The sequence below is a fragment of the Phoenix dactylifera genome, chromosome 9 (genome assembly GCF_009389715.1).
Source record: "Phoenix dactylifera cultivar Barhee BC4 chromosome 9, palm_55x_up_171113_PBpolish2nd_filt_p, whole genome shotgun sequence".
NCBI classification, from domain to species: domain Eukaryota; kingdom Viridiplantae; phylum Streptophyta; class Magnoliopsida; order Arecales; family Arecaceae; genus Phoenix; species Phoenix dactylifera.
This window is the reverse complement of record NC_052400.1, coordinates 14,977,082-15,002,955: the sequence shown is the minus strand read 5'-3', so window position 1 is coordinate 15,002,955 and position 25,874 is coordinate 14,977,082. Positions and strand designations below refer to the sequence as shown.

At 38.4% G+C, this 25,874-nt stretch overlaps 2 protein-coding genes across 6 annotated transcripts; both read left to right on the top strand.

Moving 5' to 3' along the window:
• Positions 1–8,895, top strand: LOC103701142 (probable UDP-3-O-acyl-N-acetylglucosamine deacetylase 1, mitochondrial). 5 transcript variants are annotated; one of them, XM_008783140.4, is made up of 9 exons: positions 1–198; positions 299–595; positions 859–1,065; positions 2,015–2,113; positions 3,167–3,231; positions 4,250–4,353; positions 5,871–5,929; positions 6,054–6,725; positions 6,859–8,895. In XM_008783140.4, the coding sequence occupies exons 1-7, from the start codon at positions 124–126 to the stop codon at positions 5,891–5,893; spliced, it is 870 nt and encodes a 289-aa protein (XP_008781362.1). In that variant the 5' UTR covers positions 1–123; the 3' UTR covers positions 5,894–5,929; positions 6,054–6,725; positions 6,859–8,895. The 5 variants fall into 5 exon arrangements, with proteins under 5 accessions (XP_008781362.1, XP_008781347.1, XP_008781354.1 ...); XM_008783125.4 differs by having other exon boundaries at positions 4,250–4,394; XM_008783132.4 differs by having other exon boundaries at positions 5,871–6,725.
• Positions 8,896–16,598: 7,703 nt separating this feature from the next.
• LOC103701174 (microtubule-associated protein 70-1-like) lies at positions 16,599–25,125 on the top strand. The gene is made up of 11 exons (XM_008783150.3): positions 16,599–17,118; positions 17,212–17,297; positions 18,004–18,069; positions 18,162–18,332; positions 19,677–19,847; positions 19,965–20,120; positions 20,277–20,423; positions 20,599–20,670; positions 20,810–21,340; positions 21,422–21,609; positions 24,678–25,125. Exons 1-11 carry the CDS (start codon positions 16,869–16,871, stop codon positions 24,715–24,717), a joined length of 1,878 nt encoding a protein of 625 aa, XP_008781372.1. The 5' UTR covers positions 16,599–16,868; the 3' UTR covers positions 24,718–25,125.
• The last annotated feature ends 749 nt before the right edge of the window (positions 25,126–25,874 follow it).

The following is a 25,874-nucleotide window of genomic DNA, read 5'->3' as shown; positions in this document are numbered from 1 at the left end:
AAAGACACAATCCGAACTCAGGAGACCACCGCTGATCGGCGATGTTGGGGTTGGTGCTTATAAACCGCCTCGCGTACAGAACCTCGCGCCGGCGAAGGAGACCACCGCTCTCCGGCGATCCTGATGGGCCATCGAGGATGCCTCTCCTTTTATACCCGGGCTCTTAAACCCGTCTCCCACGCTATCTCATGGAAGCCGGTTGGTAGTCCCTTTCTCTCTCACGCGTGCGCGCCTCTTTCTCGCCGTCGCACCCTGTCAATAATACCGTCGCCTCTCTTTCTTTGTTTCTCCATGGAAGACGGGGAGGCCGCAGCAAACCCTAGCCTCGGACGTGTCGCGATCAGGGACGGGCCTCCACTCCGGCACCTCCACGACCGCGCGGCTCCTCCCGGCGATGGCCGGCGAGGGGCGGTATTTCGTCTCCGGGCCCCGCCGGGCGAGGATCCCCGCCACGATCGACCACGCCATGGACTCCCCCCTCTGCACCACTCTCTGCGGCGATGGGGCGAGGGTCCGGACCGTCGAGCACCTCCTGTCGGCTCTGGAGGCGTGCGGGGTCGATAACTGCCGCATCGAGATTGAAGGCGGAGACGAGGTTGTTGGGTTTCTTTTCCTGTTCTCTTCGTTAATGTTCCCGGCTTTGATGGTGCTAGGGTCTATTGCCCATCCCTTGGCCTTTAACGTCGCCTTTGCTTGAAAATTTATGCCATATTGCTGCTTCTTTATTCTAAATTGAGCCATTTAGGGGACGTATCTTGAGATAAATATGCAAAGAACAATGGAGTTCTTCTAGTGGGGCATGACAAGGTGAAATTTTGTAGGGAGAATTTCTAGTGCAAATGATAACCTAATTTTCAGATCCCTATGTTAGATGGTTCGGCGAAAGGATGGGTTGAGGCGATAGAACAAGCCGGTTTGTGTGCTGCGGAGGATTCCAGTGGCCATAATATGGATAAACTAGCACCCGAGCTGCATGAGCCCATGTATTTAAGGAGGAACGATTCTTTTGTAACTGCCTTCCCCTCCTCAAATGTTCAGATCACTTATGGAATAGATTTTCCGAAGGTACATTTTCTTTTTATTGCCAATTGCTACTGGGAAAATTTTGCTAACACAAGCTCCTAAATCTAGGCCACTCACTGCAACAAACCTCTCCAGTTTTTTTCAAAGATATTTTCCCGGAAAACTTGCTAAAATCTGTGAAAAAGAGATAACTATGTTTATTAGACATACAGCAAACATAATTTTCAAAAACTACATATAGCTATGAAATAATAAACAGGTCAGTTTAGCAATCTTATTTTATTATTATGATAATATGGGAAAATACAAAAAAAGTGTATTCCATGTATTCTTACTTGTTTTTACATAGTTCTATTGGCTACTCGATGGAGTTCTAGAACAAAAGTTTCCTGTTTAAAAATTGAGAAGATTTGAAATAGCCGAAGTCTTGTGAGTTTTTTTCTAATAAATTCAAAAATATCTTAAAAGTTTCCTGTTTAAAAATTGAGAAGATTTGATCATCATGAGCACACTATACCTTGTATTTATTGATCAAAAATATCACCACACATGGTTTGCTTACAATCATAAAATATATAAGTTATACTTTTGGTGTACGTTGTAATACATAAAAGTAGAAGGATGAGTGCATATTTCATGTCGTTCCTTAGAGTTTTGTTGTTTCAGTTTTCTCATTTCTTACATTTGACCTGATGCAATAGCATTAGACGCTCAAGTCATTCATTAACCCTATTGTGTGGATAGTTGACATTTGAATTATTTGGTTTCCATGGATTGATTTTTGTCCTTTTAAATATCTAGCAAACCATCGACATTGCATAACCATATGCTTGCAATTTATGCACTTATGCATGATATTGATGGTGGAAAACTAGCTGAAGGTGGAATATGATTTGTTTAATGGTTAAGGTGGAATATGATTTATTTAATGTGATTCGTACAATAATTCTTGATGATTAAGGTACTAAATCACATACGCATCATGTAACAGGTGCCAGCTATTGGTTGTCAGTGGTTCTCTTGTTTCTTGAATGCCTCTATATACTTGAAGGAAATAGCTTCTTCAAGAACATTTTGCATATATGAGGAGGTTCGGTTACATCTTACTGCACCTGTATTCGCAATCTTATTTTTCTCATTGCTGGTATTACTTGTCTTACTCCGTCCTGGTTCCATATAATATCAACATTTTTTAAATGGTGGCTGTAACTTTGGCATTTTTGTTTGCATTCTTCGGTTTTGTTCTTGAAACCCAATTTACATGGTGGCTGTAACTTTGGCATTTTTGTTTGCATTCTTCGGTTTTGTTCTTGAAACCCAAAGATGAATGAGTGGATTGATTTTTCTGAGAAAAAAGCAAACAGAATTGTATATATTGAAATAAGGAGCATGTGGAGAAAAATTTATTCCTCTGTCAAGAAGATAGAAAGGGACAACCTCCCAAAAAAACTAAATAAGAGTAGAGTTGGCAGAAGCAGCCATAAGTGGAGCCTAACAACAATTTGTGAAAAAGAAAAAGCATGCGCCAACCAGGGTATTGTTGCCATTGCTAGGTTCTATTGCCCGTATGCATTGTGTGTGTCCTTGAGATAGAATCTGGATGCTTTAAATGCTGTCATGCCTAAGCCTCTTTCCAGATGGCTGGTATATGGACATCATTTGATTGCAAGATATGTTCAGATTTGTCACTTTTTTTTTTACTTTCCATCTCAACTGATAGTCCTGCCTTTAAAATACAGGCCTTGTCCTACTTTTGGCAGAATGCATTGCTGCTTTATTATTTCAATTTTCAGTTTTTGTAATATTAAATTCAGTAGAGGTTTTGCACGTACATTTATTTTGCAATCATGATGTCCGTATTGGGCCAGTATAGAACGTACCATACCGTACCGGTTCGATACCGGTACTTGGTACTGGTGGTGTACTGACACTCAGTACGCCGAAAAGACCTCATACTATACTGGACCGATACAGTACTAGTGTGGCACCGGTATGGGGTCCAGTACCGAGATGGCGAACTTTGTTTGCAATAGTTTGTAAACATTTTGAATAGGCTATGCTAATACTGATATATTTTAATTTAAAATTTCTCATATTATCTCATATATCATAACCTGTCAATGTGCATACAAATTGTTTGTAGGTTGAAAGAATGCGCAATGCTGGGTTGATTCAAGGAGGATCAGCTGAAAATGCCATTGTTTGCAGGCGAGATGTCCCATAATTGTTTTGACATCATCTATGTTTATCATGTTTATTTTGGATGATTTTGGTGATTGTTAATCTATTAAAGTAGAGTGTAATTTTTGAAGGGAAGCGAGATACTATGATACTTGGCCTCCATGTGCAACCATCTAGCTATGCTTGGGGTTTGCATCATATATAGTGCATAGATATATCACTTACAACATTCTTAAAAAGAATCAGAAAGCAAAAATTGTGGCAAGATTACTTTATTTTTTATCATAAGTTGAAATTGGATTGTTTGAATCTGTCATTTGATATGATTTAGGCTAAGATCATGATGTTTTTAACATAAGAGCACATTTTGTGACTGAAATATATAACGTGGAACAATGTAACAGAGGTAAATGCTTACCTGATACCATCCCTAACTATTACGAGTGCCCTGACCTTGAGCTAAACTTAAACATATGAAGTCTTAATATTTCAAGCTTGGGCTTAATTTTAAACTTGTAGACTGACCTGACACAACCTCAATTCTGTAAGCATCTTGGGCTATGTCAGGCAAATTACCTAGTCATCTCAACCAGTTTGCAGCTTGATTGAAGCCAATTGGTGCTGATATTAAACTCAGCACGATCTTCCCATGTGTGTTTGTGTTTGTCTTGTTTTATCATTTCTAATTTTTTTAAAGCATTCTCTAATCTGAACGAGAGAGCCTTATTTTTTCGATTGTTTTGTCATTCCAAATTCCATGTGAAGCCTGTTTTAGGTCTGAAATTTGACAGACAAATCCTTGCATTATATATATAGTTCTCTCGCTCTATATGGTGGTGGTTATAATACACATATGGTGTCAAGAGAGAACTATGCCCTCAGAACGAAATTCAACATTGGGGGCTGAAAAAGTTGCAAACCTAAAACATTGGATGTGATCTACAAGGTTTAAATTTCCTATATACAAAAGATTACATGCTCTTTTGGGATTTTCAGATGTTCGTCGCAAATCTAATTTGTTTTATTTTTTCTTCTTCTTTTGTAGTGCCAGTGCTGGTTGGTTAAATCCACCACTACGTTTTCATGATGAACCTTGCCGCCACAAAGTTTTAGATCTTGTGGGGGACTTTTCTCTCTTTGCACAAAATGGTAACCAAGGGCTTTTGCTTGCACATATAATTGCATATAAGGTTTGGTTCTTTACTTATGATGCATATGTAACTTGGTTTAGTTATAGTTCAAAATTAATTGAGGTGGATATTTGTCCTTCCGTATCATATTGACATGATTAATTTGCCTCTCTTTCAACTTTATCCAGTGAACATTTGGAGGTTAACATTGAAATACTGTTTCTCCACTAGCTCTTTTTTGTAGTAGTATCCTTACTCCCGAAACTAAGATCTCATTGCTTTCATCTACTTCTTAATCTTCCTCATTTTGCAGACTTTGCATTTAATGCAAAGTTTAGGGAAATTTGAGGGACATTGGAATGGAGACTTGAAAGGTTAAAAACTGTTAAGAATTAAGGAACACATTAAAGAAAAGTTGGTGGTTTCCATTATGAGATTAAAGAGGAGTGTAGGATGGGAGAATTGTAACTCAAGCAGTGGTTTCTGGAGTAGATTTTGTACAAATAATTTTTTGGTCAGTAAAGGTGGCTGTAATTTGATATTAAAGGCAAATCCTTTGTTTTTATCTTATAACTTTTAAGAAAAATTAATTACAATAATAAATCCTTGTTTTACTAAAACCAATAAAGGACTGTGTTAGTGTATGCTTAGTAAAACTGATATAAGTTTATAGCAAAAAGCATTGCTTGACCTTTATTTTCTGAAAAGGTGCCAACATAGGGTGTCTTAACATACTAAATTCAAGCGTTTTAGGGGGAAAAAAAAAGGATGTTGCACTCTCTTAGACGTGCTGAGCATGCCATACGTGTAGACTTGTTCCATTTCAGTCTTGCCACCCATCTATGGGCTTGGTTATCTGGATGCACCTTGGTGATAGGGTGTTTCTTGGAGAACAGAACATCATATAATATCTCTATAATTCTGAGGATGACAGCCTGAATTTGAAGCATTGCTTTTAACAGAAAAGAAGAAAAATCTGGAAAAGACAACTGATATTATCTTTTAAAGATGCCATATTTAAATCATATTGCTGTACAGTATGGTCAGCACTGCATTGGATGTTTCCGAGCAGTGAGACTTACACCAATTTGCATTAAAGTTCCTTAGCCTTATGCACGAATTTTTGAATAAGCCATCTTCCTATCAAGGTTAAGGAGTCAACTGAGCATCTCAGCTAGTCCTTGAACTTTTGACCTTCAATATTGAAGAATAAAAAGTGGAGCAATCAAAGAAAAACTTTTAATAACAGTACTTTAATATATAGTGCTTGTACAACATTCATGATTTAAATAATTTCAGATTTACATCTTTAATTTTTAAAAAGAGGGAATTAGAAGATACAATTAGTGAATTATTTCAATCATCATCGGAGTGTCAAAAGAGGCTTGAATTGAATAAATTAAATATTCAAGGAAAAATTCTACATATATTTTGCCTCCTGTGAAAAAGTTTTCTGATGTAAGTATTCCTACCACTGAAGTTGATGAAAGATATTCTTGCCATCTGTGGACATTTTATGATCAACTTGTGATGCAGGCTGGTCATTCGCTGCATACTGAATTTGTGCGAAGCCTATTGAAGATTTGTTGATAAAAGTACGTCATAAGCTCATCTAAGGCTGCAAGTTGCTCTGAAAATGAACTCTATCTGCTGCCAAAAATGGTGTACAAAATTGTTGTACAATAATTTATTTGGATCCATACTTGTGGATACATACAGGATTGCAAATCGTACCCCATCCGATGGCTCCGATCGAGCAAGATCTTTATGGAATGTAAGGAGCAGGCATGTGATTGTTGCTGTAAATGTTTGAGCATAATATGACTATCTCTGATGGCAAAAGAAGGGCTTGTGGAGCACCTTTTTTCCATTATTTTTTCTTTTAGTATTTTCAGTGCAACCATTTCTGGGCATTATAAATTTGTTATATCAGAAGTGCTTATGGGAAGCTAAATCGGCAGTTTCATTTTCATGTGGAGAGGAAACTTGCACGAAGCCTTTAACTTCAATTTTCATGTCCCAATTTGAGCTATTGCTTAAACATAACATGGAGGACCTCTCAAGTGAGAAATGGCCTGAAGTAGTGATTTCGCCTGGCTTGCCTGTGTTTGGCTTGATTTAATGTCAATTTGATGCAAGTATGTTTTCATCATTTTATTTCTGGAATTCGACGTGTGTTTGGCTTGACTTATTATTTCAAGAGAGAAGATAATCATAAATGCTTGATGATAATTGATGGAAGCTATTCAGTGGCTAGAAATTTTGGCATCAAAACTATCTACCATCCAGTTGGTGAAGAGACTGCCAAATCCTAATGGAAGTACTGTAGCTTTCTCGGTACGCTAATAGCCACAGGAACCATTCATGGCAGAATGCTGTCCTGTTTTAGTGGTAAGAGATGTTTACCTTTCATTGTTTTTGTTGCTAAGTTGTTAGTGCATGTATTTCTTGACACTGATGTTGTTCTATTTTGTGATTATTGGGCACCTTCTTGGGCTAATTGCTGATTACCGTTCAAGCCCAGCATTTTCTACTGTTATAATGCAATTGCTCTGCTGGGATAAAAGGCTTCTCAGGTCTCCACTCTCCACTCATTTGTATGTTCCCAGCCCTTGATAAAAAACACCCCACATAGTTCTTTCCTCGAGGGAAAGACGAGAAGTGCACCATCTAAAAGCGGGAGGATGTTTTAACAAGTTATATAGCTGAAAAATAACCAGACAGAGGGTCACGGAGCATCATCCTTTCATGTGCATTGCATGTGCCCAAAAAGGTTCACAGTATATAGACAGTTGAAGCCAAAGATAAGCATTCTTTTCTTCTATGTCAATCCTTCTATAAAATAATAGCATTTGTGGTTTGTCTCTTGTTTATACTTTAGCATGGAGATCTTAACTAGGTCATCCATCTGTTCTTGAAATGTGCAAGAAGTTGTTTCTATGGCAGGAAGTTAAGTGAGTTTGCACATCTCATCGAAACTTTAATCAATATTCTTATTTTTAATATTTTGTTGGATATATTTAGTTTCTATGAGTATAATAGATTTAAATTTTCTTGCTTCATATTTCACTATAATTTGAATAGATATTGATATAATACTGGATTTTTCTAATATGTCTGTCTATTTCCTCTTCCTATTGATCATTGTCATTGCCACACTGAGAAAAAAGGATAGGTGTTGGAAAAGAAGCAGAGGGCCATATTATATGTGATGATTTTAATCATGTGGATCCAATTGCGACTTTGAGACCTGAAGCCTTACTTTTCTTCAGCAATGTAGTCTGGATGAGTTTCTTATTCACTTGCGAAAACGACATAATCTATTGGCCTTTTTCCCCATCCCTGTATTAGAAGAGGATATACCATGTACATAAGCATGTCATATGATAAGTTTTCTTCCGCACATCTATCTGAGCAAACCCCTCAAAGTTCTACCGTAGCCTGAGACTGTCATTGCCTTGCTAATAAAAAAATACTATTTATATTCCCATATCAACTAAGATCTCTGATTAAATCATCTCATGAAAACATCTAGAATGCAGACAATTGCTTATCTAATATAAAGCTCGCACTTTTTCTCATCAAACCTCAAGATTTCCATTGTTTGTGCTAACTCACTCATTTAATTTAGATACTGCAAAAATCTCTCTGAATTGAAAGTTACAAGGACGTTACCTGCAGCAAACTTAATGTTTGTGCATTATATTAACTTGATCCTAATTGTCCAGCATCTCTCTTTTCTAATCTTCATGTGCTAGTGATAAAACCAATGGACGCTGCTTCATGGAGTGTTATTTGCTTATCTGATTCTGTTCAGCGAAAAATCTGATTCTTCATGGAGTAGAATATGCAAATTAAGAGGTCATTTAAGTTGAGATGCAATGCTTCTATGCAAATCCCAACAGAATCTTCTCTCACATTCAACCCTAGAGAATTTTATGAAAGAGACACTCTTTTCATTAATGTGCACTCATATAATATTCTGTATACATGTTGTTTGGACATATGACCCTTCTTTCTATTTCCCTATTTCACTCTAAGATTGAAGAAATCATTACAATTATCCGAGATTTGTCGCCATTCACATGTACTGACAGTGTTTTGCTTTGGTCTGCTAATTATGCTTCACATTGTTGGCTGAGTCTATTAAAAAGAAGGCACTATTAGTTACAGATATTAGTTTTCATGGGAGTGAGACGAGAGACATGCAAAGGTTTTGGATGCTTGAGGTCACAGGGCCCATCAACTTCTTCCAGTCATCCCAAAATCTGGGGCCTTTGCTTCTCATGAAAGCGATGCCCCCCGCAAAGCACTTATTCTCCAGCATATTATCTCATCTCTGTCATCCCTGAAGGCAGTTCAGTCTCTTTTTCAGTGGCGCCGTAATCCCTTTTAGATGGTGACCTGCATGTGCCTTTGTATACATTGATGTGTGTGTGTGAGAGAGATAGTTATGCTATGATAACTAGATACCATCATGGACATGCATCAAACGATCAGGATGTATTGTCTAAAGCATAATATTTTATGCACTAATAAGAATGTGAAAGGTTATACTCCAGATTAACAAATGCAGCCTATGGCAGACATACAAATGAATTGCATGCGTCATATAACTTGTGACATGATATTGCCCAGGAAAAAGATTGTAACATCCAAAGCAGAGTCTGACTTATAAGTATCGATATAACATCACTATTGACGTTTGTGTTTTTTGCTTATAACATGTAGAAATCGATCAGTATATGACTAATCTCTTTCAACCATTTCTCTGGTCTTAGTTAGGTTGTCACTATTTAGTATTGATGATAAGTGGTACTGAGTCTGCTTGTTTAACTAGTTAGGAAGATAAGATTGGTTGCTCCCAGGAAATCATGTAGTCGTTGTGGTATGATAGCAGATTTGATTCATACCAGCCACAATCACATGCCAGCATGATTATTATTTCTGTTACATTTTAAATTTAAATCATAAATTTCAAATTCAATTTTAAGATACGGCAAAAATGATAATTTTGCATATCTCAAGATTGAGGGAAGACATTTGCATAACCGATATTTGAAATTTAATTTTAAATTTAAAATGCACCACAAATGGTAATCATGTTAGCCTATTTCGTGATTACATGAATCATGTCTGCTATTGATGTTTAAAATTCAAAATCAAATTTGGAATGTATTAAAAATGATAATCATATTGGTATATCTTGTGATTATGACTAGCATGAATCAAGCGTGCTATTATATACATCAGCATCTGTCGTGGTTTTCCCGCCTTTTTTTTTTATTTTGGCTCGAAAGAGAGGTAAAGCACAAACTAGTTCTACCAAATACCAAATGCTCCTCCCCCTCCCTTCCAAGTGCTTGTCGACAGCCAAGAAGATTCTTCAATGTACATTAAAGCCCTCCTCCTTATCCAGCTATATCATCTCTTGCCTACCTTTTCCAATACATGCCACAATAGTTTACAACTGCCAACTGAGTCTCTTTGTGGCTGTAAGCAGATAGGAGAATATATATGTTTGCGAGCTACATTGGATGCTTGGAATGACGCACAGATGGGTGGAATGATTCATACCCGACTTTCATCTTTATGGGCTGTAGTTGCACAATGCCAGGATCGACAGTCCCACTATGACATGGAACAGCCATATCGGTGAATCCTTGCCTGACAAGTGACAAATACCCTGTTTCATCCGATACCTGCAAACTTTTGTATATGGTTCCCACCAACTAAGTCAGTTTTCCTGGTGAAACAGCGAATCCACTGCTATTACATAGATTGAAGTGCTCAAAGAAAGTAATGAAAGCCCATTATTTTATGATATATGCTATGATGCACTCTGATATGTCAGTACTAGTCCAATATAATGTTATAATACTTTTGAGTACAAGTACCAGCTCTGATCATTTAACATATTTTAAACATCATAGATGTATTCTACCAATAAACAGTGCACCGCCATCTATGACAAGTTTTATATTTAAGAAGCCACCAGACAGGCAAACGAAAAAAAGTGCATGTCAGACCTCAGATTAGCAGGTCGCAAGTTTTGGTTCGTGGGAACGGACAACTTAAGGATTTCTTCAGTTGATCTCTCTAATTCGGACTGGTTGAGAGCTGAATTTAATGGAAATCTTGATACAAACGCATCGAACTTCGGTATTCACTGTTTGTAGATTCCTGGATTTCCTGTAAAGTACTGGAGAGGATAAGGATTTAGATTACTGAACCGCCATGTGTGGAAGGGGTTTGTCTTTTTGCCAACTAAAAATAAAATTATTCCAATTGGTGAACAATGGGGAACGGGTACCATAGCTTGGGGTGTAATTCTTGAGATCAGGGAATAAGAAACTTTGTTAATAAGATCTTTGCAAATATATATATATATATATAGAGAGAGAGAGAGAGAGAGCTTTTCTGAGTACATTAAGGCATGTGTAATGAGGATCCCTGGCGAGTGATTGGTGAGACTAGAAGTGTCCAAAATAAAAAAGAAAAAAAAAAGAAACTTCACTTACCCATGAATGGACATAGAATATGCTTACTATGATGAGAAGATGGCTCTTTTATATGGTGATGATTAGTGTAAAGGATAACAAGATCATAAATATGCTTGCATGTGTCTGTATATTTTTCTGAATGCAGAAAATTATCTCGAGATAGCCGATATCTTAAAACATTTATACGCCTCCAACAATTACTCCTGGTATAGCTCGCTGGCATGCTTTGCAAAGGGTCTAAATTTTGAAGATGAAGTCATCACAATTTCAAAAATTAATTCCACCATATAGGAAATTTTTTAACAATGTATACTAAAAGAAAAAATAAAAATGAGAGTAAACAACAATAGAAATGGCATACGAGAAGGTGAAAATATTTAGGTGTGCTTTAGATCTCATAACAGAAAACTTCAGAATAAGCTAATGATAGCTATTCTGTTAAAGGCCTTGGTCGAAAATTCTCTCTTCTTAATCCTACTAGATAAAAAATTCCAAGTAGCAGAGGGAAAAAGAAGGGCTCAAAATAGTAATTCAAGGGCTTATTTGGCACCATAATTATTTTTAGGTTTGTTGTCCCTCTATAAATTAGTGATATACTATATGGAGATTGATATTGAAAATAATATCTGCACAAAATTTTTAATACTCGTTTTTTTTTCTCCTCTCTTTTCAAAGCAATAAATCTTTTTAAAAATAAAATATTTTCATCATGTGATTCAATCTAGTTTTTTTTTTTACATTTTTGAAAATATAAATCATAAATAAAAGTAATACCAAACAAGTCCGAAGTTATTAATATATGCTTTCTGAAAAAAAAATAGTGATATGTTCTTTCTTGAGCCTTGGTATAATGGAAATGTTAATGTACTGTGATTCCAGTGTTACGGATTCGAGACAAAGAAATAAGTTCTCTACGTATGAGGTAAAATTATGATATCTTATCTTCCCAAAATTTTGTAGTAGCAAAGCCTTAGCTTCCAACACCATTTATTGGCGTTTGGCCATACTTGGAGTTGTGCCAGTGGTTGGAAAAACTTTTAAATAGTTGTCAACTTTTGAGGAATATAATACCATTTATCCACTCAGCAGTCAAACTACACTCAAATCACATTGAAGACTTTGGTGCAATTACCTGCGGCTGCCACAGTCCTGCTTTATGAGACTCCATGAGACAATTACCCATTTCAACCTTATCTCAAGCTAGCATCACAATGTTCATGCATTTTCTTGAGTAGACCTAATGTTTTTGCAATGCAACTTTCCAATTAAATCAGCACCGGTTCTTGCAATTTCTACTATGAAGTCATGGCCAATCCTTGTAAGGAAACAAAATACAAAAAATTGTGGGTGTGATGATGCCACTATTTTTGTACTCAGAGGAATGAAGGAAGGAGCTACACTAATAGCAAGGCGTGTTAGTGGTTATTTGTCAGCTATAGGGTAACCACAGCTTATAGCTTGTCATCCATGTTTCAAACGAGTAGACGACCACTATTAATAGAAGGATAAAGTGAGGTAGGGTGTCTACACTGAACTGGAAGCTATATCATTATTTGTTTCTGCATATTTTTTGAGGAGTGAGGAGGAAGTGATTAATTGTCCTATATCATACCATGGAAACCATTTATGGTTTGGCATCACTTCCAATTTTCGGTATAGTGGAAACTATGACAGTGGTGACAATGATGGTAGTGGTAGAGGTGCTGGTGTTAGTGGCAGCGATCGATGATAGATAGTCAATGAGAGCATTGGTGGCGATAAAGGCTGTGCTGGTGATCATGGATAAAGATTTTCAAAAACTTTAGAAGTTAGATTTTCCAATTTTCATAGTTTTGAAAAATTGGAAGAGTTTTTTTTTTTTAGATAAAAAACTAAGGCTGCCAATTGCTTTTCCTGCCTCAATTTCCATGCTTTTGGAAAAATGAAAGTTGGAAATTGGAAGTTATGCCAAACATGACCTAAATTAATCTGCCACTAAAACTAATTTTGAAATAAATCAATATAGGATGGTATTGATTTGGTTATTATACTACCTTTATCCTATAGCTAGGAAACATGTATTTTATTCATGTTTGCATCTTGCTGCATGGCATGGAGTTGGCTGAGAAGCTCTCCTTAGGTGGGAGAGAGAGAGAGAGAGAGAGAGAGAGAGAGAGAAACTGATAAGTAGCAAATTGATATGGGGATATTGGGGATAGTTGCATCCGAAGCCACAATAGTGACAAAGATAAGAATGAAAGTGGATCAGAGAGTATTTATTTTGGATCCATTTTCGTATTCGAATCTATCCAAATATGGATAGAAATTTGAGTATCCTACTCATATCCATATGCATATCTATGTTCGTCAAAGAAAAAATGGATATACATATGGACAGACAACTATCTTATCCGTATTCGAATATCTAATTCTATTTGCATCGTTATTTAATTTTATATACTATTCATGAACTTTTTGAAGAAATAAATAACCACATTAACATGCTATTAGCTTGATTTATCATCCACTTAGTAAAATCTTTGATTATGTGGTAATAAAATTTAATTATTCGATTTATATCCGTATTTATATCCATTCTTCTAGTATTCGATTTGTATCCATATACATATACATATAAATTTTTGCATCTAACTAGCATCCGTATCTGTATTTGTCAAACAAAGCAAAAATGGATATGAATATACTAGGATCCGATCTGATTTTAGCCCTAAACAAAGATGGGGTATTGGGGCTGAGATCCTTAAGGAAGCAATCAGCAATAGAGATCAATCAGGATGATTGGTGAAGACAAATAGTGGGGGTGATTAGCAACCAAGGCCTCAAGGGAGATCAATGGGATAAAGAGAGAGAAGATGATCATAATCAAGGGCCTCAGGGTGTGGGGGGGGGGGGGGGGGGGGGGGGGGGGGGTGTATTTTATAAAAAAAACGATCAATTTAGTTGAGGCGAACTGCATTACTTGAGACCAATTCGAATCAATCTGGCTCACTCTGATTCATTTTGATAGCTTAAACATCCTAATTCTAGGTGGTTTAGTAACGTATGTCCCAAATCGTCTGGTTCGAGACATTGTTAAATTCTTGCCCACAACAAATGTTCTCATTCTTTCTACCATTTCTTGTATTTTTCCCCATCATGTGTATTAATCAATTAAGAAATCAGGCCAACCAATGTTGATCAGAGCCACTTATGCAATTGTTTGCTGCCCTGCAATCCTGTTCTCTTAATAGACCTTCACCGCATCACAATCCAAATGATGAGACAATTATCCATTTCAAAACTTTTTCCGAGCTATTCATCACACTGTTCAATATACTTTTCAGAGTCAATTCTGTGTCCTTGTGATGCGACCCCCCAATTAATTCAGAAGAGGATCCTTACTCTTTCCACTAACATGTCAAGGCTAATCCTTGTACGGAAGAAAAAAAAAAAAGAAGCTGGTGGGTGATGTTTCTACTATCAGAGGAATAAAGCATGCAGGTGGCTTTATTAAATAGCATCCAAACCATATTAGTGATTATTGATCAACTATGGACTAACCCCCAAGGGTTAGTCCTCCATCTTTTAAACAACTCAATGGAATATGGCGAACCACTAACACCAGAAGCACGAGGGAGGTAGGATGTCTACATTGAACCTGAAGATCCATTCTTTGTATCATGCCAGTGAAACTTTAGGTAGGAGAGGCAACTTGACCTATGAATCCAAAAATGTGCTATAGGTTAGTATTAGTGAATTCAATTAGGCTGAGTGCCAGAGGGTGAATGTAGCAGATGTTCACTATGGAGTATCCATTGGTTATGTGGTCTAATAAACAAGAGAAACTAGGCGAGTAAAACAGGGCAAGTAGCACTAAACATAAGTGGTCAAGTGACCAAGATCCTGAAACAATTTTTTCCTTATTTACCATCAAAAGCTTGGCACGTTCAAGATTGAATCACAATAAATCAGAAACTAATTTTGCACAGTTAAAAATCTTATCTTTGGACAAAATATGTTTTCTGATCAATTCTTTTACATGGAGCGTCGCTCGCTGCCTTCACAAGCTCGGTTCATGCAAAATGAAGCCCGATAAACTAATGAAGGCATGATAACTGATAATTCATAACCAACTAATTTGTTTATCTTACAAACACCGTAACCTCGAAAATATTGAAGAAAGTAAGGAACCATCAACCATGGAATCTAGCTCATAATCCGAGCTTACTAGCAAGAACTCGGTGAAACTGAAATACTGTAACTCTCCTTTGTTGTGTTGTGCCTCACAGTATGAACTATTTGATCATCAGAAGATCATAATCAACGTGGTAGGACGCATTCTTGGCAAGAGGACGATGGCCTGTTGATGGAACTGAGTCCCAAACACCCTGAAATAAAGGATAGTCGATTTATATGATCTCATACTCAAACAGGAGATCACATACTGATAGGCTGATTGAGTGCACGCACTGCCATTGTCCCATAAAGGAGACCTTTTCCTCTACTGTGCACCAATCCCATCCATCTCTGGTCACATCGGGAATCATCATACCTCGGATCCGGTCTGGAAATTCCCAACCCGCTCGAACCGGGTCCAAGGATCGCATTTGGACCGAACCGGGTACAAGGGATCCCGCAGAGTCCCAGGTTGCAAAACTTCACCGTATCCTCGTTTAGTTATCGACACGTGTCCATGAAATATCAGAGAAAGGACACGTGTCGCCTTTCCGATCTCCTTGGTGAAGCATGCGAGAGCGCAGGATCTATGCTTCTCCAGTGGTTGGCCTTACAGAGAGTAGGAGTTATAATTTAAGATTTTTTTTATAAAAATGGCTCGGGGTACGGTGTCTCTGCAGGGCCAACTATCACTCTGATGGTCCCCCCCATGCTCTGATCTCTACGACCGAACGCGTTGACCGCTCCGTGCGAATGTACCGCTGTGTCTCCCGTGGATTCCTGAAGCTCTGGTGATCGCAGATCACTGGCCGTCGATTGGTTCAGCAGTCCATCCCTAGCCGTAGATTTCGCGAAGCACGGTTACTTACGATGCTTCCCCGAGTAAGAAGACCATCTCCGGCAGCTCGTAGTGTACGTTGCTGTCGTTATACTCCTCCTCGGCGGGCTATAAGCCGCGTATTCTAATTTTAAAAAAGATGGCCCCTTCTCTTCCGAAAATGCCCTGCCGAGACCTCGGGGGCATTTTCGGCATGATCCGACGGCTGAGATCGTTCTCCGTACTTGGAGCGTCGCACGGGTGGGACCGCGACGGGGGAGCACGCGACTGCGTTTAGCCGTATCGAGAGCGACACGTCTTCGAAGTTCGGTGGGTCCGCCGATGCTCGGTTTACGTGTCTTACTTGTATTAGATGGATCCCCTGTCTACTGTTGTTGGGCAGACAGCTTATCAGTGCTCGGATCCTCTCACCAAGCGGTGGTCGGTACCGGACGGTACCCTTGGCGCTCGGTATCGCTGCGGTTGCAAGTCGCGTCACCTAAGCTTAGAGGTAGCTTCACCTCGCGTTCAAAATAGGAATCCACAAAGAGACTGAGGAGACGCGCTCACTGAGATCTCCATGCGGATGCAAGATCTGCCGTTAGTGTCACTATCTAAATCCATCTTGTCCGTTAGTTCATGGAGTCACGGTGAAGAAAGGTGACGCTTTAGAAATTTTTATGCGCGTCGGAGCTTAATTTGCCCGCTCAGATTAGGATTAATAAAATATCAAATTATAGATAATATAAAAATAAATAGTATAAAAGATCGACCCTTTACCCTCCCGGAGCTCACTGTAGTTTACAGCAGCAGTCTCTTTCAGATTGTTGCGATTTAAAGCGAGGAAGGGGAGAGAAGAAGGCAGGAAAAAAGGAGCTGTCTTTGTGTAAATAATCGCCGAATCGAAATCCTGAAAGAAGTTCCGCGATCGGGGAGGAAGAACCCTAGTTCTTGGAATCGGAGCTGGGGGAGGCAATTGGTTTTCGTTGGATTTTTTTTTTTTTTTTGGGTCTTGCTCTCCGGGTGATGTGAGTGAATGTGAGAGAGGGATCAGATCCAATGATGGCTGATCTGAGTAGCGGCGGTGGCGAGGGGCATGGGGCGGAGACCGGGGGAGGAAATGCGCCTATGGCGGCGCCGGTAGTGCTGACGGCGTCGGCGTCGTTCAAGGGGGAAGGGAAGGCGGGGCCGGCGTTGAGGCGGAGGCCTTCGATCAAGCCGACCTTGGAGGCGGAGGAGTTCATAAATATGCTCCATGGATCCGATCCGGTGAGGGTTGAACTCAGTCGACTGGAGAATGAAGTCAGAGGTGGGAATGCCGTTTGATCCGGCTCTTTTTTGATCTTCTCTTGTTCATTCTTTTTCCGGGCATTCAGACGGCCGGGTGTTTGGTTTTTTACAGACAAAGATCGGGAATTGGGGGAGGCGCAGGCGGAAATTAAGGCACTTAAGTTGTCAGAGCGTGCCAGGGAGAAGGCAGTGGAAGAGGTGATTTCACTTCTTTTTTTTTTTCCTTTTCTGGATTATTCGCCTTCGCGGTTGCTCTGTTAGTCTTTTATTGGCATTGTTGAATGATGCTTCTCTTTATTCTCTTGTTTTGATGATTTCCATCAAATTGTTGTGGAAATCAAATTGCAGTTTTTTTTTTTTTAATATTAAGTGAGAAAGTTTAAAAAGCGAGCTTTTCCTTTTGATCCTGTCAATATTGGCGTATAACTCAGTGAGTTTTTTTTTGTATTTTTTAGGTTTGGTTTTTCTTCTTATTTACTTAAAAGCAAGTGAGGTATTTTAGTTTGCTAAAATCTGATTATTTAATTGTATATAATATGCTATCGTACTTTATTCCTGTGCAGAGTAATTACATGTCCAATGAGGTCCTTAAGATATAGTTCAATCTCTGATATGTGCTCTATTCTTGTTTGCCAATGATGTGGATTTGGATTTCAACATAGCTTAAGCTGATTTTCGGTTGACCACTAATTAGTTAGTAATTTTTGTCCCTGCTGTTTATTTTGCCCTGCACTGGCAAAACGGTACTTTTCAGCACCCAACATTTTCAGTGTTATTATCATTTTATTATTACGATTTTATTTGAACAATATTCCTTTGTTCTCTAATTTAAGACAAAGGATAAAAAAATGAGCTTGTCTAATTATTGTGGAATGCATTCTGATTTTTCTTTTTCTTGTGTCAGCTGACGGAAGAATTGGCTAAGGCCGAAGAAAAACTAAAGCTAACTGAATCGCTTTTAGAAAACAAGGTACTGCACAAAATGTCTTAATTTTCTTTTTCCATATTATTATTATGATTTTCCATTTTTAGCCAGTTGTTTATGATGAAGTGCCTTTGCAGAATCTTGAAGTTAAGAAGATAAATGATGAGAAGAAAGCGGCCTTGGCCGCTCAGTTTGCAGCAGAGGCTACACTTAGAAGAGTTCATGCAGCTCAAAAGGATGATGACATGCCCCCCATTGAAGCCATTCTTGCACCACTTGAGGCAGAGCTGAAGCTAGCTCGCCAAGAGGTACCATATGCCGCATCATCATCTCCACCTGTACCAAATCTCATATTTACCCAAATAACTAAGAACCAGTCGTACCTGTGATTTGCTAACTGCAACGTTAAATATTCTCCGACCCTTCATCTCCAACTTATATCGATAAATTTACTTGAACTTACTGCATATCTGTGTTCTTCTTTATTTCTTTTTATTCCCCTAATGTCATAACCAATAGAAATTAATGCTTGAAGCTTTTGACTTATTATTTGCTGTTTCGTGGATTTTCTGAAAGATTTTTCTTGCTCTCTCTCATCTTCTTTTTATTATTTGTGCCTCTTTTATTGTGAGAGTGCAGTTTATCTGCGCCCAATTGCCTAAGCTCCTGTTTGTGGTTGCACAGCTAGCATGGTGATTAGCCTGTGTCTCAGGGTCCCACGCTGCATGTGGTTCCATGCATGAATTGAGCAGCGCCCCTGGCTGCATAGGCCTATCATGCATGCGCCACAAAGGAACCATGCTCTAACATTTTAGCTTTTAAAAGTTTGTATGTTTTATTGGGGAACTGGTCTATTGTAAAGTGGCGACTTGTCTTTTTTGGCTGGCACTTTTGATGTTTGGGTTTCTGGTTATGTTAGCTTTCTTTCTTTCTTTTGTCTATACCAGTATACAGGCATCTTCTGTTTTGCACTTAGAAAAAGAAGATCTATCATCAGAATTCAAATTGATTTGGAGAGAGAGGAAATTGGGGAAGAAATTAGATTGGTTATAAACATAGGAGAGAGAGTTAAGCAAATGGGCATTATCTCTTTAACAGGATTTTCTTTCCAATACTTCCCAACTCTTAGTTACCATGTAATAAAAAATTCTTTGAATTAATTAATTTCCATGTAAGGGCAAATTTGACAGACCCAACGACCCCAACTCACTTTTCTTAGTGTAGTTTAGATGTTTGTCCTAAAGTGGTTGCCATCTTGGCAGTCTGGTTTCATTTTGCTCTTGGAACTTGATTTTATTCTTGGGTTGTAGGTATCAAGGTGTAGCCTTGCAACTAATGAAGATTAAGCTGGCAATTTCCCTTCGATCTTTATAAAGGGAGAAGGTCATAGAAGTTTTTTTTTCCATATTTATTGATATTCTATATATCTTGTCATGAACAAACAGCAACCCATGGACCCTTCTACAACTTGATATTTTTTTGACACTGTAGGATCTTGTATCCTGAAAAATGAAATATTTGAGGCTATTTCACTGGTGAGTGAGGGGATATCTGCCTGCATCCTAATATCATATGTATATCCATGGGATATATGGGAAAAATGACAGTATTTTACAGTCACCCTTTTTTTTCTTTTTTTCTTTTTTTTGCAGATTGCAAAACTGCAGGATGACAACAGGGCATTGGATCGTCTTACAAAATCAAAGGAAGCAGCTCTACTAGAAGCAGAAAGGACTGTTCAGATTGCACTGGCAAAGGCTTCTATGGTGGATGATTTACAAAACAAGAACCAGGAGTTGATGAAACAGATTGAAATCTGTCAGGTATCCCTCAACAAGCCGTTCCATGTAACCTCTCAAATTTTGGAGCGAGGATTGGGATTTCTGATTGCGAAGTTAAAACAAATTTGCTTTTCTATTTGTCCATTCTGCATTCTTTAGGAAGAAAACAAGATTCTGGATAAAATGCACCGCCAAAAGGTTGCTGAGGTTGAAAAGCTTAGCCAGACAGTAAAGGAGCTAGAAGAGGCTGTTCTTGCAGGTGGTGCTGCTGCAAATGCTGTCAGAGATTACCAGCGGAAAGTTCAGGAGATGAATGTAATATATTTTGCTGCCATAATACTTATAGAGCTCTAGAAATTTCTGGAACCTTGCTTGCTTTTAGTCTTTTAACAATGCTTGAAAATATGTATAATGCTATTCTCATCACTCATTAACCTTTATGTCTATATGTGTTCGCACATATTTGCTTAGGAAGAGATGAAAACCCTAGACCGGGAACTAGCCCGTGCGAAGGTTACAGCTAATCGGGTTGCAGTTGTAGTTGCAAATGAATGGAAAGATGCTAATGACAAAGTAATGCCTGTCAGACAGTGGCTTGAGGAGCGAAGATTCATGCAGGTAGACAGTAACCGCTGGATCATTTACTTCACGGTCTAATTAGGGATGTCATGTTAGCGGACGTTTCTTGCTTCTCAGAATTATTCTTATCTTTTAGTCATACATTTTTGTATGTGGTTTTTGTCAACCAATATGTTTATGGAATATATATCATCAGCCTTAGCTTCCATTACAGGGAGAGATGCAGCAACTTCGGGATAAGCTTGCTATTTCAGAACGCGCTGCACGATCCGAAGCTCAGTTAAAAGTAAAACACCTAACCATACCTTCATGTCTCATTTGTACTTTATATCCCGTGAACCGATTTTACAGAAAAAAAAAAACATTAGTTGACATTTTATCTGTAATGAAAAATAGACGATAACTTATTCTTTTAAACTTCTCAGGAAAAATACCAGTTGCGAATTAAGGTATTAGAAGAGGGATTGAGAATGTCTGCCAATGGTAGCAACCGCACCAATGTAGAGGGAAGGAGTGTCAGTAATGGTCCTTCACGTCGCCAGTCCCTTGGTGGTGCAGAGAATATTTCCAAGAGTTCTCCTAATGGCTTTCTTTCTAAGAGGCCATCTTTTCAGTCGAGATCTTCGCTATCTAGCAGCACAAGTGCAGTACTCAAATATGCCAAAGGGACATCAAAGTCATTTGATGGTGGCACTAGGTCATTGGATCGTAGTAAAGTCTTTGCAAATGGATCTGGTCTCTCACTGAACAAATCTTCTGATGCAACAAGAGATAATGAGACACATGGCAGTTGGAAGGAAAATTCAGACGAGAAACCCAATGAGCTCCCCAATGTTGATACAGATGATTGTGTCTCTGGATTGTTGTATGACATGCTGCAAAAGGAGGTGATCACCCTGAGAAAAGCATGTCATGAAAAAGATCAAATCCTGAAGGACAAGGATGATGCAATCGAGGTAAGAGTCCTTTTGGCATTCTAACATATAAAGCCACTGTGAAACTTGTTTAATATCTTGTGCTAACCTTTTGAGATGCAGATGCTGGCAAAGAAGGTTGATACATTGACAAAAGCAATGGAAGTGGAGGCCAAGAAAATGAGAAGGGAAGTAGCTGCTATGGAGAAGGAGGTGGCTGCCATGCGAACAGAGAAAGACCAAGATAATAGGGCCAGGCGGCTTGGCAGTTCCAGGGGTCCTGTAAATAGTTCCCAGCTGCTCCCAGGGAGGTATGCTAAATAAATTGGTCTAATATCGTTAGCGCATGATGTTTGCTGTTAATTGGCCCAACTTTTAAGAAACTGTACATTTCATTTGTTCTCATTGATGACTTTTTGTGACCTTTTTTGATGCATTTCCTGCAAGCCCTGAACTTCATTTTCCTTGCTTGTCATCAGATATAAGTTGAACCTCTTTGTAGTATATATTGTTTTTGCACCCAGTTATCATTAAAATGAGTAGCTTATGCCTTTTGAATGTGGCCTTAGTCGTAGCTGACCCCTGAGGCTAGCTGATCGACCAGCACTGACATGCATCAGTTTTCCTTGGTGATACGTAGTTGAGGATTGATTCTTAGCTCCATATTACGACAAGTCATAGGACAATTGTAAATTTATTTTATTGTCATTGTCCAGCAATGACCAAAAATTTAGTAAGATGTGTTTTGTGTCCTTATGTTTTTTCCTACTTTTAAATGACAAAAATCTGACTTTAACTTGCAACTGGTGTATCTTTCGCCCATCTTGTAGTAACTCGGTATTTATAGACAAGCTCCACTAAAGATAGCCAATGCATGATACTCTTCTTGTGACTCCGAATGGCAAGCATGGTTATTCACCTTGCAAAGAATGCTGCATGAACCAATTTTCTTTTCCTCAAGCTTATTATTAGTTTCCCACAGTAACCTCTTTCCTTCCATAGCTAATCACCCTTCTTACACAACATATCATTTTGATGGACATCCATTTATTCTGTTTATTTGACTGTAGTATATTTCAAGTGACACACTCACTGTTCTCCTTGATGCTGCCTGTAAAACCATCCATGTTGCAACTCGTGGATGGTAAGTTAATGTCTCTGAATCTAGAGCATGTTTTGGTTCTTTCCAGTATCTCCTGAATATGCTTCATCCTCAAGATCTGTTGCATGGGTTACTTGAAAACTAAGCTTGTAAAAATGACAAGGACTCAATGAGGGGACCATAGTAGTTTGCCCTGCACACCCCCTGTCTCCCTTTTTTTTTCCGCTCTTTGATTACTTATCCTCTATGCCGGTCAGCTTTAGAACCTGATAATGTAGAACTTGTCCCATTACCTCAAAGGTATAATTGTCCTTTGCAAAATGCTCTCCCTTGCTGGAGATGACAAATCAGTCTGATGAACCCATGCAAGTTGCTTGGTCTTAGTGAAATGTCTGAACTTCGGGATCCCAAATATAATTTAGCAACCTGAACAAATATAAAAGTGTTTTTAACCGAAGATTGCATAGAGTGGAGACAAGGTTTTTGTTTTGGCCGAGATCTTGGCCAAAATATCAGTTTAATAAGTATGAGGCACCCAGTGATATGATACATCGAAAATTTTGGCTCTTATTATTTTGGCAATATGAACTGATATATCTAAAGATGTTGGTAGATACAATATCAACATCCTGGCCAAGATTTTCCAATCTATCTTCTACTACTGTAAATGTGCTTATTAATTAATAAATATCAAATCAAAGCTGCAATGCATTTTCCAATCCTGGTTTTTCTGTTTCGGCTGAGATACCAATATTTTGGTTCCAGTAAATTGGCCAAGATTTTGTAATATCTCAACTCTTTCCAAAAATTCCCCAACCTTACATCTTGGTCGAGATAAGCTGATCTTTGGTTCATCAATTGGTCACTCATTAAGGTGACAGGTATTTCAGGATCTAAAATCAAGTCCACCAATGCATGAGTATTTCTGAACTTCCCACATGAAGTGGACGATCATTGGTGGACTTGACTTTATGCCCCAACCACTTATTTTTTAAATTTATTTAAATTCGAGCTTAGGTTTGTGTATTCCAAATCTAAGTAAATTGCTACCAAATTGAGATAGCAAGTAGCATTCTTACCTTCGAGCATGCTATCAATTTTACAGAATTTTTTGAATACTATTTTATTTTTTATTATTTACAATCCAAAAAATATATTTTTAATATAAAAATTACATGATTAGTGATCACAATTTTTTCGGCATTGTGGAGATCAATCTTAGATTTGCAACATATTATGAAATCATGCCAGAAAAAAATTTGGCAAGATCTTATTTTTGGTCTATTTTAGGCCTCAAAATAAAAAAAAGAGGGAGAGAGGAAGAGAGGAGAGAGGAGAGAGGAATTTGACCTCAATTTTGGCTTGAATTCGGTAAGAATTTGCTTTTTCTTTTTGAGTTTTCTCGCAGATTTTCAGAAGCAAAATAGAGTGGAAGAGGCAGAGAAAGCATGCGAGGCCTTCTCTGCCTCCCCCTCAATTATTAAGGTGGAAAAGGTGGCCGAACCTCCTTAAATTGAGCTAAATTGGGCCGTTCAGCTCGGTTCAGGTCGGTACTGCCCAATTCGGGCCCTAAACTGAGCTGAGGCATGATTGCGTGCCGGTTTCAACCTAGTACGGGTCGGTACGTCTTTGAATCCAACCATATCTAAGTATGATTTCTTTTGTCCTTCATGGATGCTTCAGTCAGTTTTATGAGCATGAAAACTCTATTCACAAGTACTTCAACTTCTTAGGAAACTTTCAATTGCTTTTTATGTGTGTAGACAAAGCCCTCCAATTCTATACTGAGGAGAAAATGATTGTATTTATTCTATTGAATTAAAGTTGATTGACGTCAATGCATCTAGATATTTTGTAGATAATCAATGAATATGAGTTTGGTTTGATAGGATCACTTGCCACATGCCATATTTCATTGTACATGGCTACAATACATTGAGTTTCATAGTAGATGCTTTCATCCTTCTGAGCTTGATGGCTTGGGAGAACAAAATATGTTGAAGAATGCTGTCTGCTAGTCCATGAAATCCATGAGCAGAGTGCAAATGAATTTTTTTTTCAAATCTTTCAGGTATATAGTAAAAGCCAAGAGTCTGGTTGTTTTTATCTTTCAGTAACAATGCTATTTGCTGCAAACCAAATTCAATGTACAGGTTTAACTGCCTGTGAAGTGAATATTGTTTTCATTGCGCGAACCCATATATTGATGTGTAGGTGTTGAAAATTTTGATCACTGTTCTGTTTTATACTGAAATTGTTTGTTTGCTGTGAATTCAGAAATGTGCCTCGAAGTGGGTTGATGCGTAATGTTCAATGATGATATACCAGAATCCGATGTAGCAAGGAATCATTGGAACAGGCTTTCTTCTCCACCTCTTTGCTCCCCAATATTTTCTTTGTTGATTTTTAGTTCAAGACCAGCACCTAAGGCCTGATCATATCATCCATTCTGTGATGGAACATAATTGGAAGAAGAGGTCGGTCTGCATCTGACTTTTGACAGTTGTAGTGAATTAATGAAGTGATGCTGAAGTTGGCTAACCTTTCCGATAAGATAGGTCGTCTTTGGTTGTATAGGTTGGTGAATCCTTGTTTTCTCGTCGTTTTGTAATTCTTGGCAGTGTTATGGCTTCTTTTTTTTCTCTTACCAAGGTTGTGAATATTATTGTAATTTCAGATTCGTATTTGTGTTATTCACTATTCACTCGAGCTGGCTTGATGTTGATTTCAGCTGTGTTGATGTGCTGCTTAGAGTAAGAAAAGTTGGTTATGTGTGTTGATTATTTGGGCTAAAAACAGAGTATGGAAAGAAGCATTATGAGAGATTCGTAGACAGCTCCAGCTTGTTCCGCGATGTTTTTTTTTTCCCAATCAGGTGATGTATACCTAGCCGTGTCTACGGCGGCGAGGGAGGGAGATCTTTTCTTCTTGAATGACTTCTTGTGCCTTTGTTTCTTTGGTTTGCCTCTGGATCCATTTGTCTGGAAACAGGAATCGGTTTTGTGACGTGATCTGCAATGACCGTTGGTGTTGCAGCTTCACAAGACGGAGGATGGGCTGGCGGAGTACAGAGAGTTCATTCATGCCCCGAGAGAGAAGTTCACTGATTTTGGCGAGAGAGTTGTTTGTTATTTATTTTGGTTTTTAGTTTTCCGCGTTGTTGTTGCTTAGTAATGCAAAATTTGTGGAGTCGTCATGGGGTTTGTTCGAGATCTAGGAGTTTTGGATTTTCTTGATAGTTAGCCATAGCTAACCGCTTTCTTTGGTTACTAAGATAAGAGGTTTATGGGTGCATTTGAATTCATTGAATAAGTAGGATTTGTGTTCGCATCTTGTGTCGAAAATCTTTACCACCAGGCAACTGGATGGATTTTGATCGGAGAACTAGATGTTAAGATGCAGAACTAGGGCAAGAGGAAATTGGGAATACTTTTCTGAAACTTCAGTGTTGATGCCTGGGGGCTTTATTTTCCG